At 45.5% G+C, this 19,136-nt stretch overlaps 1 protein-coding gene across 1 annotated transcript in view; it reads left to right on the forward strand.

Annotated features, from left to right (window-relative positions):
- The first annotated feature begins 28 nt into the window (after positions 1 to 28).
- LOC128062818 (zinc finger protein 850-like) overlaps positions 29 to 19,136 on the forward strand; it is a 782,010-nt gene continuing 762,902 nt past the window's right edge. The window contains exons 1-6 of the mRNA XM_052655254.1: positions 29 to 315; positions 1,276 to 1,379; positions 2,589 to 2,715; positions 3,011 to 3,106; positions 5,520 to 6,384; positions 6,460 to 6,576. Coding sequence (XP_052511214.1) covers positions 1,335 to 1,379; positions 2,589 to 2,715; positions 3,011 to 3,106; positions 5,520 to 6,384; positions 6,460 to 6,576 — 1,250 coding nt within the window. The 5' untranslated portion in view covers positions 29 to 315; positions 1,276 to 1,334. The remainder of the gene's footprint in view (positions 316 to 1,275; positions 1,380 to 2,588; positions 2,716 to 3,010; positions 3,107 to 5,519; positions 6,385 to 6,459; positions 6,577 to 19,136) is intronic.

A 19,136-nucleotide genomic window follows, 5' to 3' on the forward strand; every position in this document is an offset into this window, starting at 1 on the left:
GTTTTGGTAGCGGCTGCCGAGTGCGGGACCGGGAGTGTCTGGGTGTGGCAACGAGCTGGACTGCTTTTATCTGGCAGGGGGCGCCCTCCTCTTCACAGGGCTTGACTCAGGGATGGGGCGGGGAGGCGCTGTGGAAACGGAGCGCGCGTGCGTACTGACGCCCGTGGAGGCGGGGCCAGGTACCCGAGAGTACCGGACACGCTGGTGCGCGGTGGCCCGTGGGGTCGTGGTTTCGCGCCCAAGGGGCCCGGGTGAGCGGCGGCTGCGCAGGCGCGTAGAGTCGCGGCCGATTTCTGGAGGGCGGAAGCGCGGCGGGTGAGTTGGTTAGGCGGCCTTGGAGGGCGGGAGTGGTCGCTGGGGGTGTGTGTACCCGGGGTGTCCGCATTGGTTGGTCGCGCGTCCTGTCCGCCTGCACGATTGTTCTCCGTGTGGTTATGGGATTTGCCTCACGGTTTCTGTGGGTGTTTGTTGAGGACTCTTCTGAGCTCTAGAAAGGCTGTGTGACTGTTGGTTTAAATTTTTATACCAACTAAACAACAATAAGGGAGAAAACCTGAAGAAAACGAATATATAAAACTAAAACTGAATCAGTGTTGTACACTTGAAATTAACACAATGTTGTAAGTCAAGTATACTTTCATTTTAAGAAATCAAGATCCTGTGAACCCATCTATTGGCCTTTTTCTAATTTGACCAGTTTTCCCACTCATGCACTTTCAGGGAGAGACATTTAGACAGGAATGGCTGCCTCAGCCACGACGGAGTGTGAAGGAAATACATATAAAGCCCTCAGCACAGTAACTGTGGTTAGTCATTTTCATCAGTGACCATTTTGAGGAACAGATGTGAAGACATCGCACTAGAATCTCTCACAACTTGGAGAACCAGTAAATCTCAAAAAAGGTGTTGTGGTTGGGCACTACTCTGTTTTGATGTTTTACAGGGGGGGTAGATAAGGAGAAGGCAATGGCACCCCACTCCAGTACTCTCGCCTGGAAAATCCCATGGCCGGAGGAGCCTGGTAGGCTGCAGTCCATGAGGTTGCTAGGAGTCGGACCGGACTGAGCGACTTCACTTTGACTTTTCACTTTCATGCATTGGAGAAGGAAATGGCAACCCACTCCAGTGTTCTTGCCTGGAGAATCCCAGGGATGGGGGAGCCTGGTGGGCTGCCGTCTGTGGGGTCACACAGAGTCAGACACGACTGAAGCGACTTAGTAGTAGAAGATAAGAGAAAATGACACAAATTTGATGCTTTTTTTTTTTTTTTGATAGTTCCTTCCATCTCCTCAGCTCCACATTCACAGGACTCTGTTCTTCAAAAGAAAGGCCTCATGAAGGGGAGCACGGCCACTGGACCTCTGGAAGGCATATCACAGGTGAGTTATGGTTTGTTTTTTCTTACAATGAGACCCTAAAGAATAAAGATTAACCCTAACCCTAGAGAATAAAGTCATCTAGTAAAACAGAAATCCTCATAAATACTGCTGTCATCAAGTGCCCTGAGCTTTAATCCCACATCCAAGGACAAATTTAAAAAGAAGTGAGATTTTCTTTTCCTTACTAGTTGGAGAACAGTTTCCATTTCACACAAACACATATTTAAACAAATAGGTTTTCCAGGATTCTAGTAAATTATGAAATGTACTTCAGTTCAAATGTACTTATCAAAAGAGAAATCTATAATCCAGTTTTTTTAATTTAAGTGTACAGTTTTCACAGTTCATTGTACTTACATGTAAATTTCACCATTAAATACTGAGCATAAGTATATGCTGACCTTATATTCAGATTTTTTAAAAAATGTTAAGATAAATGGACAAATGGAAGAAAATGGACAAATGACTTTAAGGATGTGATGTATTAGACATTATAGAATATAGTAAACAATTAGAGAATCTAGAAGGTGGTAAAATTCCATCTACATATATTTGCACATTTAGTAAACTCTGGAGGGACAGGAAGACATATGTAAAGCTTTGGGCTGCAGTTGGAGGAAAAACCCATTCAGGACTGAGCTGAGGTCCTGGGTTGCTGACAGTCTTCCCTTGTCTTCAGAGTTTAGACAAACTGAGGAGTGTTTGTCAGTCCACAAACACCACCAACTTGTACAAAATCCCGATTTGGTAGGAGAAACAGTAGATTAAAGAATAGTTTCCTACCAGTAAAGATGTGGGGGTCAGGCTGACATGAGCACTGCTGGCTAGAGACGAGATCCTGTCGGATGTTGCCGCTGGAGGCCGGGATCTGTGGATTAGAACCACAGGCTACAAACTCAGTGTAGAGGCACCGTGGCTCCTGCTTTCCTCAAAAATCCTTGTTTTCCAAATAAGTTCCTGGAATGCTTTCCTCAAACAGGGTCCACGACCAGTTTTAACATTTTGGTTGATAATACAAGATAATTTTTCTTACCCAAAGAGTTGTTTTTCACTATCTATAATATGTATCTGTATTTGGCCAAAAAACAACAACAACAAACCCTGGATCCTCCAGTACACGCCACAGTGCCTGTGCACCACCTGCTGTTTTTCAGCCAAGACTTCCCTCTCCCTCGGGCCTTGTGGGTAAGAAAGTGTTTGCCCTTTCAGCAATCACTGACATTCCGAGATGTGGCTATCGACTTTTCCCAAGAAGAGTGGGGATTCCTGGACCCTGCTCAGAGAGAACTGTACACAGCTGTGATGTTGGAGACTTACCAGAACCTGGTCTGGCTGGGTAAGTGCACGCAGCCCTTAGTTCACATCTGCCTTCCGCTCTATCTTCCTCCTCCTATTGGAAATCTCTGGGGACCTACAGTGACCTTTACTTTTTGTTCCATGTCCCATAAAGAGCATAGTTAGGAATGGACAACTTCCTCCTTACTATCCTTCCGGAAACCTTCAAATCTTGTCTGGCCGTTCGTTTGTTTTTCTGCCTATTCTTATAAGGGCTTTGATCCTGATTCCGTGGTAGGGGTGAATTCTTGGATAATAACGGCATGACCAACTGCCATTTCTTTCTCTTTCCAAAGGCATATCTGTTGCTGAGCCCAACATAGCCTTCCTACTGGAGCAAGGCCCACAGCCCTGGGTGATGAGGGAGGAGGATGCAGGAGCTCCAGGAGCAGGTGAGTCTGGGACCAAGCTGAGGGAAGGATGTATGTGCAAAAGGCCAGCTGCCTTCTGAGATGGCCACAGTTTTGGGCATCTTCCTTCAGAGGGGCTCTGGTCTGAGGTCCCCAGTGGATCCACCTCTCATCGCCATTCACTATTCTACTCACCCACCTTTTTAAATAATTGACTCCAAATGTAAGCTTGTGATCAGCTCTCCACCTTTACTCTTTGGATTGTTTTTCACCACTTTATCCTTCATTCATTTCATAAGACTGTTTCCTCAGAAAGATATCTCAAAACTTGTGTTTTCTTTATGTATCCAAAAAATTCTCACTCTCACCTCTGATAAATTGAATAAATGTATCCATCCAAGAACTGTTCCATTAACAAACATATTCAATCTCTAGTTCTGGCCAAGAAAGGGAATTTTGTAAGAGACTAGAGCCCATCAAGGAATTTACTATTTAACAAGGGGAAGTAAGAGATGTTCTTAGAACAGGCACATGAAAAGCTGCTCAACCTTGCTAATTGTTAGAGAAATGTAAGTCAAAACTACAATGACATATTACTTCACACGGGTTAGAATGACCATCATCAAAAAGTCTACAAAACAAATGCTGGAGAGAGTGTGGAGAAAAGGGAACCCTCCTACACTGTTGGTGGGAATGTAAACTGATACAGCCACTATAGAGAACAGTATCAGTTCCGTTCAGTTCAGTCGCTCAGTCGTGTCCGACTCTTTGCGACCCCATGAATCGCAGCACACCAGGCCTCCCTGTCCATCACCAACTCCCAGAGTTCACTGAGACTTGGAAGAGAACAGTATAGAAATTCCTTAAAAAACTAAAAATAAAGTTGCTGTATCATCCAGTGATCCTATTCTTGGGCATATAGCTGGAGAGATTTCTAATTTGAAAAGATACATGCAACCTCAGTGTTCACTTCAGCACCATTTACAATATTGAAGATGTAGAAACAACCTTAATGTCCGTGGACAGATGAATGGAAAAGATGTATACATATACAGTAGGATATTACTCAGACATAAAAAGAATGAAACAATGCCATCTGCAGCAATATAGATGGTTGAGAGTATCATACTAAGATGAGGATCATACTAAGTGAAGTAAATCAGACAAAGAAAGACAGGTATTATATGATATCACTCATATGTGGAATCTAAAAAAAAAAATGATACAAAGAACTTATTTACAAAACAGAAATGGACTAGCAGAAATAAACATATGGTTACCAAAGGCGAAGGTGGGGGCAGGGATAAATGAGGAGTATGGAAATCACAGACACAAACGACTATGTATATAATAGATAAGCAACAAGGATTTGCTGCATAGCGTGGGGAACTATATGTATTCAGTATCTTATAATAACCTATAATGGATATAAAAGGAAATTTAGAACATAGATGTATACATAGGGTATGTATAATCCAGTCACTTTGCTGTACACCTGAAACTAACACAATATTGTAAATCAGCTATGCTCCAGTTTTCAAAAAGAGATGTTCTTAGATACCTTGGCAAAATAGGAACCACGATTGGATAATTTCAAACACAGTGGTTACTGCACACACACCAGAGTGGCCAGAGATAAACACATCTGTGGGGGATGGTGCAGGGGTCTGGCCACTTGTGTGTGCAGCTCACCTGTAGCATCTAGACCTTTTCAAGCCAAGTCCTGGGTGCACTTCTTGCATCTCATGGAAGATTGCTGCTGGGAATGCCCCAGCTGAGAACTGGTGGGGTGGACAGTACCCAGCTCTTGTGGGCGGTCTGGGCCATGTCAGCCCTTGATGTCTGTCTTAGTCTGTCTGAGCTGCTATAACATAAACACTGCAGACCAGGTGGCTTAAACAACAGATCTTTATGTCTCACAGTTCTGGAGATGAAGGTGCCTGCAGATTCAGTGTCTGGCAGGGCCATTTCCTGGTTCACAGATGACCGTCGTCTCACTGTGCCCTCATGTGGTGGAAGGGGTCCCTTTTAGAAGGGCACTAATTTCATTCATGAGAGATAAAATTAAATAATTTAATATTTCAATGGATATTTATTAATCAACTATACTTCAGTTTTTTAAATTTAAAACTTAAAATGCATTTCAAATTAAAAATAAAGAGAATAAGGTTGCACAACATGGGCATGTATTTAATGCCACTGAATTGCACCCTTAAAATTGGTTAAAATGGTAAATTTTATGTTTTGTGTATTTTTCCACAGTAAAAAAATTTTTTTTAATTAAAAATAAGAATAAATGGGTATTTGTTTCTAGCTTTTTCTGTTAGTAGAGTATGACAATAAATGTCCTTTTACATATATCCTTAAATACTAGAACCTTTTTCTAAGGATAGATTCTTAACAGTGGGGATATGTGCATTTATTTATATTAATGTGTTTATATGTTTGTTTTCAGAGAATGAGTCAACACAGAAGAGCAAGGAATTGTCTTTAAGGAAGAGGATAAAAGGAGAAACACACCATCATGAGAGAGTGATGAAAAAAACGAGCAGCACGGGTAGAGACTATGAAAAGGCCTCCAGCACCAGGGCATACCTCATCATCCATCAGAAGATGAAGAAGGAAGAGAAATGCTACCAGTGCTTCGAGTGTGGGAAATCCTTCCTTCGTCGATCAACTCTCATCCAGCATCAGAGGATCCACACAGGAGAGAGACCCTATCAGTGCAGCAAGTGCAGCAAAGCCTTCAACCAGAAGGCCCACCTCGCCCAACACCAGCGCACCCACACGGGCGAGAAGCCCTACACCTGCGGGCAGTGCACACGGGCCTTCAGCCAGGTGACACACCTCACCCAGCACCAGATCATCCACACCGGAGAGAAGTTCCATGGCTGCAGCGAGTGTGGGAAGGCCTTTAGCCGCCCCTCCGCCCTTGCGGACCACCAGAGAATCCACAGCGGAGAAAAACCCTTCAAGTGCAAGGCCTGCGGCAGAGCCTTCACACAGAGCGCCCAGCTCCTCAGACACCAGAAGATCCACTCTGAAGACAAGCCCTACAGATGCAGCAAGTGCCCCAAGTCCTTCATCCGTCTCTCTTCCCTGACAGAGCACCAGAGGACTCACACCGGAGAGAAGCCCTATCAATGTGAGGACTGCCCGAAGGCCTTCTGCCGCCTCGTGCAGCTCACTCAGCACCAGAGGACCCACACTGGTGAGAAGCCCTACACGTGTCAGGAATGCGGCCGGGCCTTCACCTGCAGGTCCCATTTCACTGTCCACAGGCGGAGTCACACAGGAGAGAGACCCTATGAATGTCAGGTGTGCCGGAAAACCTTCAACAATCACTCCTCCCTGGTGACGCATGACAGGACTCACAGTGGAGTGAAGCCCTTCAGATGCGATGCGTGTGGGAAGGCCTTCAGCACTTCCTCCTCGCTCTGTCAACATAAGAGGATTCATACTGGGGAAAAGCCCTACAGTTGCCACAAATGTGGGAAGTCCTTCAGGTGCAGGTCACACCTTAGTCGACATCAGCAAACTCATACGGGAGAATACTGACCAAAGCCAACTAGACTTGGAAATGTTACTATTCCAGTTACCTAACCATCAGTCAAGATCTTGAAAACAAGCAGCCTCAGTTGACTCTGACTCTTAGAAAAGCAGCTTACTCTCAAGGTCTCAGGAGCTCACTGAAAAATAGATAATGAACCAGGACCTATTGTATAGCACAGGGAACTAACTATACTCAATGTTTTGTAATAAGCTACACAGGAAATACAGCTATGGTTTTTCCAGTAGTTGTGTACGGATGTGAGACTTGGACCATAAAGAAGGCTGCCCATGGAGTTCTGTCTTTGGTCTATAGTCTTCCCAAGCAAGAATACTGGATTGGGTAGCTATTCCCTTCTCCAGGGGATCTTCCCATCCCAGGGATCACACCTGGGTTTCCTGCATTGCACACAGATTCTTTACTGTCTGAGCCACCGGGGAAGCCTGAGCATTGATGAATTGATGCTTTCTAATTCTTGTGTTGGAGAAGACTCTCGAGAGTCCCTTGGACTGCAAGGAGATCAAACCAGTCAATCCTACAGGAAATCAACCTCAAATATTCACTGGAAGGACTGATGCTGAAGCTCCAGTACTTTGGCCACCTGATGCAAAAAGCTGATACCTTGGAAAAGACCCTGATGCCTGGAAAGATTGAGAGCAGGAGGAGAAGGGGACAGCAGAGGATGAGATGGTTGAATAGTATCACTGACTCAATGGACATGAATTTGAGCAAACTCCCGGAAATAGTGAAGGACAGAGGAGCCTGGTGTGCTGTAGTCCATGGGGTCTCAAAAAGTGGAGCACAACTTAGTGACTGAACAACAACAATGGGAAATGAATCTGAAAAAGAGTGGATATTTGTGTGTGTATAACTGAATCACCTTGCTGTATACCTGAAACCAACACAATACTGTAAATCAACTATACTCCAATTAAAACAATTTTTTAAAGAGCTCTTTGGATGGAATAACTAAAGACAGGGCAGAAGCAAAGCAAGTTAAAAGCAGAACATGAAACCATTATCCTGCAATCTGGAGAACTCTAGCCTCCTACTCCTGCCTGAATCCTACTCTGCTGCCATCACTAATGAACAGCAGCACTGCACAAATGCCTTTACTGGCCCTGAGTCTGTGCACCCTCACATTTAATGCCCTGAAACCAAGTTTACAACGCAGGTGTCCTGACAGCCAAAGATGAGGCCAAGAGATCACCTCTTGGCTTTTGCTTCTGTCCTGCTGGGAGAGACACATATGCCACCAAGTTCACATCTTTAGCAAGGGGCAGGGTGGGGCTTGAATGCTGCAAAGTGTGAAAAAGCAAACAGCCATGACTTAATACTTTACATCTGAAAAATGGTGCCCAGATCTGGTCACAGATGTAGCTTTGAATTACCCAACCAGTGGGCTTTCCTGAATTTCCTCCCACACTTCCTCCTACAGCTGCTGTATTTGATCGGTCTCATCACTGCACCTATCACCTCTGAACAAGAATCAAGAGGCTGACACAAAGGAGTAGCACTATGATGGATATAAGGGGTATCATATTAATAGATGTTAGGGGATATTCCTAAACTGAGCACACAGGATTTTTTTTCCTTTTCAGTGCATATATAAAAGCATTTATAAAATGCATGCACCAGTGTAAAGAAGAAAAATACATACCCATTGTTGTTTAGCCTCTTAAGTCATGTCCGATTCTTTTTCAACCCCATGGACTGTAGCCGCCAGCTTCCTCCTTCCGTGGGATTTCCCATGCAAGAATACTGGAGTGGGTTGTCATTTCCTCCTCCAGGGGATCTTCCCAACCCAGGGATCAAACCCACGTCTCCTTAGGCAGGCGGATTCTTTACCACTGAGAATATAACAGTAGAGTCCATGTAAGGAATTACTCCTAAATGAGCTGACATTGAAATTCAGGATGAAAAGCTGCATGAAGATTAAAGACTTCAGTGTACTCTGTTCCTCTTCCCTGTTTTCTATTTCTCCACAGCCTTTCTCACCATTCAATAGACTATTTTACTCATTCTCTTGTGGTTTGTTTCCATTCACTTGAAAGTAAGATCTTAGAGGGTGGGGAGTTTTGTGGGTTCTTTCTCTGCTGTATCCCCCTGAATGGCTTTTCATTTGTTGTTGTTCAGTCGCTTAGTCGTGTCCAGCTCTTTAGACCCAGTGGACTGCACCACACCAGGCTTCCCTGTCCTTCACCATCTCCAGGAGCTTGCTCAAACTCATATCCATTGAGTCAGTGATGACATCCAACCATCTCGTCCCTCTGTCATGCCCTTCTGCTGTCAATCTTTCCCAGCATCAGGGCCCTTTCTAATGAATTGGCTCTTTGCATCAAGTGGCCACAATATTGGAGCTTCAGCATCAGTCCTTCTAATGAATATTGAGGATTGATTTCCTTTAGGCTTTTCCTCTCGGAGAAGGCAATGGCAACCCACTCCAGTGTTCTTGCCTGGAGAATTCCAGAGACGGCGGAGCTTGGTGGGTTGCCGCCTATGGGGTCGCACAGAGTCGGACATGACTGCAGCGACTTAGCAGCAGCAGCAGCAGCAGCAGCAGCTTTTCCTTATTTGCTTCAATTTCCAAGTCAGCTACTATTTTTTTTTACTATTTTCTTAGTATCTCATACCATGGGGCACTTCCACTGTGATCAGGGGCAGAATGGGGTTCAACACCAGTGCAGGTTCCAAAGAAAATACTTTCTGAAGAGTGGTGATAACGACATTTCCATTCTGCAAGTGAGAAATGTACTAATTTGGTGTAATAAGTCATTCCAGCAGGGGTTCCCTCACTGATCGCACGGTCCCAAAACTTAACACAGAAAATCACGTTCCCATGGGCAGGCTCAAAGGACCGCACTCGAGCGACACCGTGGTCATACGGACACACAGCGGAACATCACAGGTGCACACCAGAGCTCACAGAGGACTGTCCTTTCCCGTAACTACGGACGCTTCTGGTTTCCAGGAGAGGGGAGGGGGGAGTGCTCATTCTCCGCGCCTGCGTACACTCGCATCCAGCCGCGCCACGGCCCTGAACCCTCTGGACCCGCCCTTCCGGCGTAGCCACGCCTCTGATACCCTGGGCCCCGCCCCTCGGGCGTAATCACGTACGTGCGCAGGCACTCCCGCTCTGACGCTAAGGTTCCGCCTCTCCGTCGCAACAGCCTAAGGGCACGCCCCCTCGGCTAAGCCACGCCCTGTCCCCGCCCCTCGCGCTTGACTGCTCGCCCGCCTGGGGCGGTTCGGCGCCCGCGCGCTGGTCTCCCGGGCGTCGGCTGCCGAAGTCCTTCGGGTGAGGGCGGCTGGCTTCCAGGGCGAGGCTCGTGGGTTGGTCAGGGTGGTCTAGTGTCTGAGCCCGAGGGCCAGGCAGGCCCGCCGAGGCGGGCGGCTCTGAGCCCGGCCGTGGAGCCCCGGCCTGGGCGCCCCTGCGCGGTCGCTGCCGGGCGGACTACATTTCCCAGAGGCCCGCGCGGGTGCGCCGAGGCCGCGGTTCGGAGCGGGATCGGCGTTTGGGGCGGCTGGATCGGGGTGTGTGAGTCCGAGTGGCAGGACTGGGCTGTGAACGTCCAGAGCGTGCGGCCGGGGTGTGCTGGTGTGTGTCCGAAACGGGTGTGTGAGAGGTCAGCCAGCGCGGGGGCCCCGGGAGAGGCTGAGAGATCGTGGAGAAGGGGGTGATGTGTGTGTGTGTGTGTGTGTGTGTGAGACCGCGAGCATATTGGTGTGTCCGGCGTGTGAGATGTGTGACAGTGCCTGTGTGTTCGCGTGTGAGGGAGACCAGTGTGTATTGTGTGTGCGTGTGTTAGAGGTAGCAATTGCAGTGTTTATGTATCTATGTGCGCGACCTTTGAGACTGTGTTTGTGAAAAAGAGAGAGGAAAACTAATGTGTTGAGACCAAAGTGAGTAGGAGAGAGACTGAACCATGGTTCGCCACTCCGAGGTTTGCAGATACAGCCTCTGTGCGGTCGTGGAGTGTGCGTGAGTGAGGCAGAGATGAGGGGCCGTGGGTGTGTGAGAGGTTGAGATTGGAGTTGTGTGTGTGATGTTTGATCACCATGTGTGTTTGTACATGACCTCTCTGAGGCGGTGGTGTGACTGCAATGATGTGCCTTCCACTGGATGCTTGTGACTGTGTCCTTCCTGTGATCAGGGGGTATGTGAGACCTTGTATCAGTGTCTGTGTATCACCCTGTGTGGTTGTAATAGCGCCTGTGTGACTATGGTGGTTTGGGGGAGACTGCTTGGAAGGTTGATAACTTTCCCCTTGTACATGTTGATTTATGGAATTGTGTATTGCCAGGATAAGAATCCTGGGGTAGAATTCCCTGCTCCCAGTCCCAAGAGTTCCACTGAGAAGCAAGAGGTGGGGTACCTGGAGCTCCTGATTGGAGCAGGGGACACCCTTAGTTTTGGGTGACAGAAAGGAGGGGAAACCAAGGGGTTGAGGACAGAGATGAGAGGGAAGGTGGTAGAATTGGGTGCTAAAGGATCCATTGTCATGGAGGAAAGCAAAGGTTTGGCAGGAGGAGGAGGAGAACCCTGTCCTCTGATGGCATTCAGGAGTCCGATTTTCAAACTGTAGACTGTATCAAGGACGGAGGAGCCTGGTGGGCTGCAGTCCATGGGGTCGCTGAGGGTCGGACACGACTGAGCGACTTCCCTTTCACTTTTCACTTTCATGCATTGGAGAAGGAAATGGCAACCCACTCCAGTGTTCTTGCCTGGAGAATCCCAGGGACGGGGGAGCCTAGTGGGCTGCCGTCTGTGGGGTCACACAGAGTCGGACACGACTGAAGCGACCTAGCAGCAGCAGCAGCAGCAGCAGACTGTATCAAAGCAAGAAGCGGAGATGTGGGAAGGAAAGAGTCCACCCTTACCTACAGAGAAAGCAACAATTTCATGGGATTATTTTTAAAATAAGGTGAAAGAAGATAATGTATGCGGAGTATCTAGCGCATCTCGTTAGTTTTGTTCGTAATAAGACCAGAGAATGGGAATATGCGACTTTTAGAAAAGATCAAATTTAGGACCTCGAGCTTGAGAGAAAGAGTCATAAGTTAGACCCCTCAATCACCACTGGCTGCCTGTAATTTCTTGGTTATGTGGGCAGTGACACCAAAGAAGGCTGGGAGGAGGACGGGGAAGACGGAATTTTCACGCTGCTGATCGCGGGGGTGCAGAGAGGCCCTCACCTCACTCTCCTTTTCTTCTTCCAGCCTTACCCTCCCAGGGCAGTGCTGTTCTCCAAGAGAGAAGCCAGGAAAAGAAGGCGAAAATGGCAGCTGAGCTAGTGAAAGCCATACCCCAGGTTAGTTATTTCATTTCTCTTCCTCGAAAGGCAGCCTTACTTTTAGTAAAGCTGTTTTCTTTATGAAAGTCCCTTGATTAACAGTCTTTGGAAAAGACCCTGAGGCTGGGAAAGACTGAAGGCAAAAGGAGAAGGGGGCAGCAGAGGATGGGATGGTTAATAGCATCATTTATTCAGTGGACATGAGTTTGAGCAAAACTCCAGGAGACAGTGAAGACACGGAAGCCTGGTGTGCTGCAGTCCATGGAGTGGCAAAGAGCTGGACACGACAGCGTCTGAACAAGAACAACAACCGTCTTATCTAAGGGCCTGGTTCCCACCTCTCCCAGAGAGCACTCCCCTTATTTTTTTACAAATAAACTTTTTTATAATAGAAACCTTGCAGATAGCAGGGGGTATGCATACGCATCACACTCCACTTCCCCAGTTTCTGATATCTTACATTAAGTTTGGTGAGTGCTATGCTTGGTCGCTCAGTCGTGTCCGACTCTTTTTGACCGCATGGACTGTAGCCCACCAGGCTCCTCTGTCCATGGGGATTCTCCAGGCAAGGATACTGGAGTGGATTGCCATGCCCTCCTCCAGGGGATCTTCCCGTCCCAGGGATCAAACCCAGGTCTCCCGCATTGCAGGTAGATTCTTTACCAGCTGAACCACCAGGAAAGCCCAAGAATACTGGAGTGGACAGCCTGTCCCTTCTCCAGGGGATCTTCCTGACCCAGGAATTGAACCAGGATCTCCCGCATTGCAGGCGGGTCTTTACCAGCAGAGCTCCCAGGGAAGCCCTGAATGAGCCGACCTTGATAGATTATTACTAAGTCCGTGCTTTGTTCACATTTCCTTCGTTTTTACTTAATGCCCTTTTCCTGTACCAGGGTCCTATCCAGGATACCACGTTACATGTAGTAGCTCTGTCTCCTTGTTCGTGACAGTTTCTCATACTTTCCTTCTTTTTGAAAACCTTGTCAGTTTTGAGAGGTTCTCAGGTTATTTTGCAGAACATCTCTGAAATCTGATGTTTTTTCCTCTGATTCGACCGGACTAATGTATTTTTAGAAGGAAGATCACAGAGTTCCATTTTCCTCATGTACCATACATCAAGGGTTCACACTATCAAGGTGACTCACTACTATACTTTGAGAGCCTAGTTGAGGTGGCATTACCAGGTCTCTGCACTGTGAGTTGCTCCTTTTTGCCCCACTTGTCCACGCTGTCCTCCCCTCTCCATTGGCAACTACCAGTTCTAGCTCTGTGTCTGTCCAGTCAGTTTCTGTCTTGTTTGTTTAGATTCCACAGTTAAGTGGGATCATACAGTGTCTGTCTGTCTTTGTATGACTTCTTTCACTGAGATAATGCCCTCTGTTCCATCCATGTTGTGGTAAATGACAACACTGAGCATTACAGAGATTTTTAGTATTTTCATTGGAAATAAATGTGAAGATGAAAATGCCCGTAACACTTTAAAAAATTCTCACAACTCTCACAGATATAGAACTCAAAGGCGTGGTTACTAGAGGGAAGGAGGAGACAAGATAGGGGTAAGAAATTGAGAGCTATAAACTATTATGTATAAAATAAGCTACAAGGATATATTATAGAACACAGGTAAATATAGCCAATATTTTATAATAACTATAAATGGAGTATAACCTTTAAAAATTGTGAATGCTATATTGTATACCTGAAACTTATATAATATTGTTTGTCAACTATATCTCAATTCAAAAGAAAAACACCTGTGAATCTCTCAAAATTGACCAAAAAAAAGAAAATTGTCTTGATCTGCTGGTGATTATAACTGGGCATTGTCTTTAAGAAACTGAAAATAACTATTTTTGGTTTCATTTTGATATTGTCTAAGTATATACTGGCTTGTTGTACTCAGACTTAGTACACAAGGTGGATGTGTTGCTGTCCTGCACTGGGTGCTTTCTCAGGTTGCTCTTCGGGTCACTGACGTGTGGCATGACATGCTAACTAATTCTTAATGGTACAGCATTAAAAACCAGTTGCATTCTAGGGGAATTCCCTAGCATTCCAGTGGTTAGTGCTTTCACTACTGGGACTGGGTTCAATCCCTGGTTAGGAAACTAAGATCCCACAAGCCTTGAGGCTCGGCAAGCACCCCACCCCCCCCACCCCCGCCCCCCCCGCCGCAAAAAAAAAACCCTGCACTCTAAATATATTTTTTATTGTGTCAACAAAAAAAAAACCCCAGCCATGTCAGTTCAATGCCTCTTCTCCTTAAAGCACTAGGATCCCATAGAGTACCGTTTCCATAATATCAACTTAAATATTCTTTTGTGTTGTTTTTGAAGGTTCAGCCATAGACACACATCCTTCCTTGAAGCCCTTGTCTACTGCCCTGTGGCCATCTGTCCGTACTTCCCCACGCCTGAAAGCTCCCATGGACAGAGGAGCCTGGTCGGCTGTAGTCCATGGAGTGGCAAAGAGTCAGACACAGCTGAGCACACACTCACACACACAAGAGAAATGGATTCGCACCATTGTATACAATACAGTTTAGCAGCTTCAATAAGAACTATTTAATATTACATGTTTAAGGGTTTTTTCCTCAAAGGGCTATTTCTCACATAATGTAGGGCCAACTCAATGCTTAAGCTTGAAGTCACGTGTGGACATGAGCATTGCTTGATCCAGAAGGTCTTTGTGTTATTTCAGGACCTGGTGACATTCAAGGATGTGGCAGTAGACTTCTCCCAGGAGGAATGGCAATGGCTGAGCCCTGCTCAGAGAAGTTTGTACAGGAGTATGATGCTGGAGAACTATCAGAGCCTGGTCTCACTGGGTGAGGATCTTTTCCCCCTCTGTATAATGCAGAATTACCCTCAGGGACTCTTTACTTTTTTTTTTTAATTTGTTGTATGTCGATCAGAATTGACTGTGGACAATGAAGAGGATGTTCAGGAACTGGTGAATATCTCAGGTTGAGTCTGTGATCTGGGTGTGTATCAGATATTTCGTGAGCGTGCCTTTTGGTCAGCTGGGAACACAGGGCACGCTGTGACCCGCACTGGTCTCCTGTGCTGGCCTGTTTCCTCTGTCCTGTAGTAGTGTTACCAGCGCAACAGGGTTCACCAAGAATAGAGCCGGATCGTTAGGAATTCAGAATGCTGCTTTAAAATCCGTATATCTTTATTAACTTGCAGAAAGTGAACTAGCGAGGCACACGCTGAAAATTGCTTTAGATGTTCTTAGGGGGCTAACGCCCTTGTCATCGCTAGGGCCACCTCAGGGGCTAGTTTAGCTCTGCCTTGTCTGGAGGCCCCTTTCCTCCTGCCTGCTTGTGGTTCACTAAATGTTGTGAAACTAAATGTATGTCTTTGACCAAATTTGAGAAATGTTTGATCGCTACTTAATTTTTTTCTACTCTCTCTTCTCCTTCTGGGATTCCAGTTGCACACATGTTAGAATCTTGGATATTGTGCCTTAGGTAACTAAGGATGTGTTCCCTTTTAAAAATCTTTTTTCTCTGTCAGCTAAGATAATTTCTGTTGATTCATTTTCAAGTTCACTGCCGCTTTCTTTGTCCTCTTCAATGTCTTGTGAAGCCCATCTAGTGAATTTTTAAATTTCAGATACTGTATTTTTCAATTCTAGACTTTTTACTTGGTTCTTTTTTATAATTTCTATTTTGCCGCCAAGAGTATTACAAGCATATTTTCCTTTATATTCTTAAATATAGATATAATAGCTGTTTTAAAATCCTAGTCTACTGATTCCAGCATCTGTGTTGTCACAGGCTGGGTCTCCATTAATGCCTTTTTTTCTGAGTATGATTCACTTTTTCCACTTTTTAGGGAGTAATTAGATTTTTTCCTGGACACTATAAATACTACATTATAGAGTTTTAGGATTCTGTTACATTCCTTTGAAGAATATTGATTTTGTTTTTTAATCAGACAGTTAACTCAAACTCCAAACTGTCTCTCAGTTCAGTTGCTCAGTCATGTCCAACTCTTTGCGACCCCATGAATCACAGCACGCCAGGCCTCCCTGTCCATCACCAACTCCCGGAGTGCACCCAAACCCATGTCCATCGAGTCGGTGATGCCATCCAGCCATCTCCAAACCGTCTCTAGGGGTCCTTTATTTTACCTCACTTACTGCTGTCCAGTGATCTTCTAAAAATGCTGGGCTGCATTTCTGCCTCCAGTCTCTTAGAAAATGATTCCACTCTGATAGGACTGGCTGTTAGCAGCCCCACTGAACTATGCCAGAAGCTTTATATAGCTGTCACTCCTTGAATTATTCATTTCCATCATGTCATTCCATCAGAATTGAGGGACCAGCCGAAATGTCCAAAACGTGACCGATTTTCATACCTTTTTCTGTATGCAGGACTTTGTATCTCTAAGCCATATGTCATCTCCTTACTGGAGCAAGGGAAGGAGCCCTGGATGATGATGGAGAATGAGCTGAGAAGCCCATTCCCAGGTGAGTGTGGGAGAACCGGAGAGGGGAGTCCCTCCTAGGCAGTGGCTCCGCCATTTGCACAGGTGATCGTTCCTCCTTTCTTATGCTTCTTAGAAACTCTTCTCAAAGAAGGGCACTCAAAGCTGGTGCTCTGGGACAGGCCAGAGGGCTAGGGTGGGGAGGGAGGTGGGAGCGGGGAACGGGATGAGGGGGACACGTGCATACCTGTGGCCAGTTCATGTTGATGTATGGCAAAAAACCATCACAATATTGTCAAGTAATTATCCTTTCATTAAATTAATTTAAATAAAAAAAAAAAAGAAACTCTTCTCAAGCCGTCCAAACCTGGGAGAAGACTGAAAGTTGACTTCTTAGCGTGAGCTCCCCAGGTATCTTCTCTTCTGCTTGCTTTTCAGTTGCCCAGTCTTCTCTGACTCTGACCCCTGGCCTATAGCATGCCAGGTTCCCCTGTCCTTCACTGGATCCATTCACGGCCACTGAGCTGGTGATGCCATCCAACCACCTCATCCTCTGCTGCCCCCTTCTCCTTTTGCCTTCAATCTTTCCCAGCATCAGGGTCTCTTCCAGTGAGTTGGCTCTTTGCATCAGGTGGCCAAAGTATTGGAGCTTCAGCTTCAGCATCAATCCTTCCATTGAATATTCAGGATTGATTTCATTTAGGATTGACTGGTTGGATCTCCTTGCAGTCCAAGGGACTCTCAAGTCTTCTCCAACACCACAGTTCAAAGCATCAATTCTTCGGCCCTCAGCTTTCTTTATGGTCCAGCTCTCACATCCAAACATGACTACTGGAAAAACAATAGCTTGGATTATACAGACCTTTATCAGCAAAGTGATGTCTCTGCCTTTTAATATGCTGTCTATGTTTAGCATAACTTTCCTTCCCAGGAGCAAATGTCTTTTAATTTCATGGCTGCTGTTAACAGTCTGCAGTGATTTTGGAGTCCAAGGAAATAAAATCTGTCACTGTTTCCACTTTTCCCCCTTCTATTTGCCATGAAATGATGGGACTGGATGCCATGATCTTAAGTTTTTTCACTTTCTGCCATTACAGTGGTATCACTGGCATATCTGAGATTGTTATTTCTCCCGGCAATCTTAACTCTCTTCTAAAAACTCATTTTGCAAAAATCTTTATCCAGCTCCTTTCCATCCCCCTCTTTCCTTTTGACATACTGACTTAACATAAACTTCTCTGTTTTTTAAATCTTAACTCCAGAATTGGATGCTGCATGGAAATCATAACATACCCTGCTACTTTAAATCAGTTTTTGCTTTCCTGTCACAAATAGGAAAAATCCAGATCCTACCAGCTCCTTCTTAATTTTCCAGCCTTATCTTCCGTTATGTTTTAGCTTTTTCACGGTACTTTAGCCCAGAGTTTTCTTCATGATGCAGGTTATCAAGGTATGTTCCGTATGTGTTACAGGTATTCCCGCATCCTGAGTCTCTAAGCCGTGAGAGACCAGGTGAGGTTAGAGGCAGTCTGAGTTCAAGTCTGACTCCCTCTGGATCATAGGCAGTGTCTTAGGATTATCATTTTCAACAAGTGCCTGATGTACAGTTGAAAAGCACCGCTCTATCCCATAGGTCGCCTTTTCTGAACTCGCAAGCTCTTTCCCACTCAGGCTTTTGTTTTTCCTGTTTTCTCTGCCTAGAATGCTCTTCTCTTGGCTTTCTGTCTATGCCTGGCTTTCAGGCCAGAGCTCAAAAATCATCTCATTGGACACCTTCCTGACCACTTCATATAATGAACATTTCCCTATTCCAACCCATGTACAATCTGTGAAGCCACTGTTTCTTTGTAACACTCAGGAGAGCCCATAATTAACTTGTTTTGGGGGTGTGTGCTTATTTTTTGCCTCCCCCTCTGAACCTAAATTTCACAAAGACAAGGGAATGTTGGGATCGCATATGATATTATGCCTTTATGAAATTCTCCTTTCACTTTTGTAACAGTGTTTGATCTTTACATTTGGGGATGATGTGGACCCTATACTTCTAGGATCCTCCAAATATTAGAAGGGAAATAAGCTCGGTTTAGACTCGCTTTATAGTTTGGTTATGTAGGAAGCTACTATCAGCCTTAAAGAGGAAAATAGAAAGAGGAACTTTCCTGATAAGAGGTAATAACTGTGCACGTGAAGAACAGATGCAGGAAGAGGGAAAGGGGATAAAGAAGCCTGTTGTAAATCTGATGGGACACTGAGTGACAGTATGGCTTTAGGTATTACTCAGTGATTAAGGCAGCTTGGCATCCATGTTGAGAAAAGCCAAAAAGGTAAGGGACAACCATGGCTCTCCACGGGAGGCTGGAAATGAAGACAGCCTTCATACAACAACAAAGTAAATTTGAGGGAGGAGCAGATGACGCTGCCATCTTCCTGCTTCTCTCTTTCTAGGATTGCTTCTCTCAGTCCGTCTACGTAAGGAAAACCATGGGGAATTGGTTTCTTGAGTTCTCATGGACCCAGTTCTAGAAATATTGAAGTTTGGGTGTTCCTGATACCATGAATGACCTGGGGAGGAAGCTTGTTAATATCTCAGTATTTCTTAATTGCTTTGGTAGATTTGATCCCTCCCATCTCTGAACTTTTATACTAGTTTTACTTTTTTACCACATGGATTCATTTTTCATATATTATATTTTCTTCTCAAATTACTTGCTTTGTTGGTCTTGTCTTCCTCCTAACTTTCTGTACTTCTCTAGAACAACTGTCTTCAATTACTTTAGTGTTCCGCATGCTTGGCA

Source organism: Budorcas taxicolor, chromosome 18 (assembly GCF_023091745.1).
Source record: "Budorcas taxicolor isolate Tak-1 chromosome 18, Takin1.1, whole genome shotgun sequence".
In the NCBI taxonomy this organism is placed as follows: domain Eukaryota; kingdom Metazoa; phylum Chordata; class Mammalia; order Artiodactyla; family Bovidae; genus Budorcas; species Budorcas taxicolor.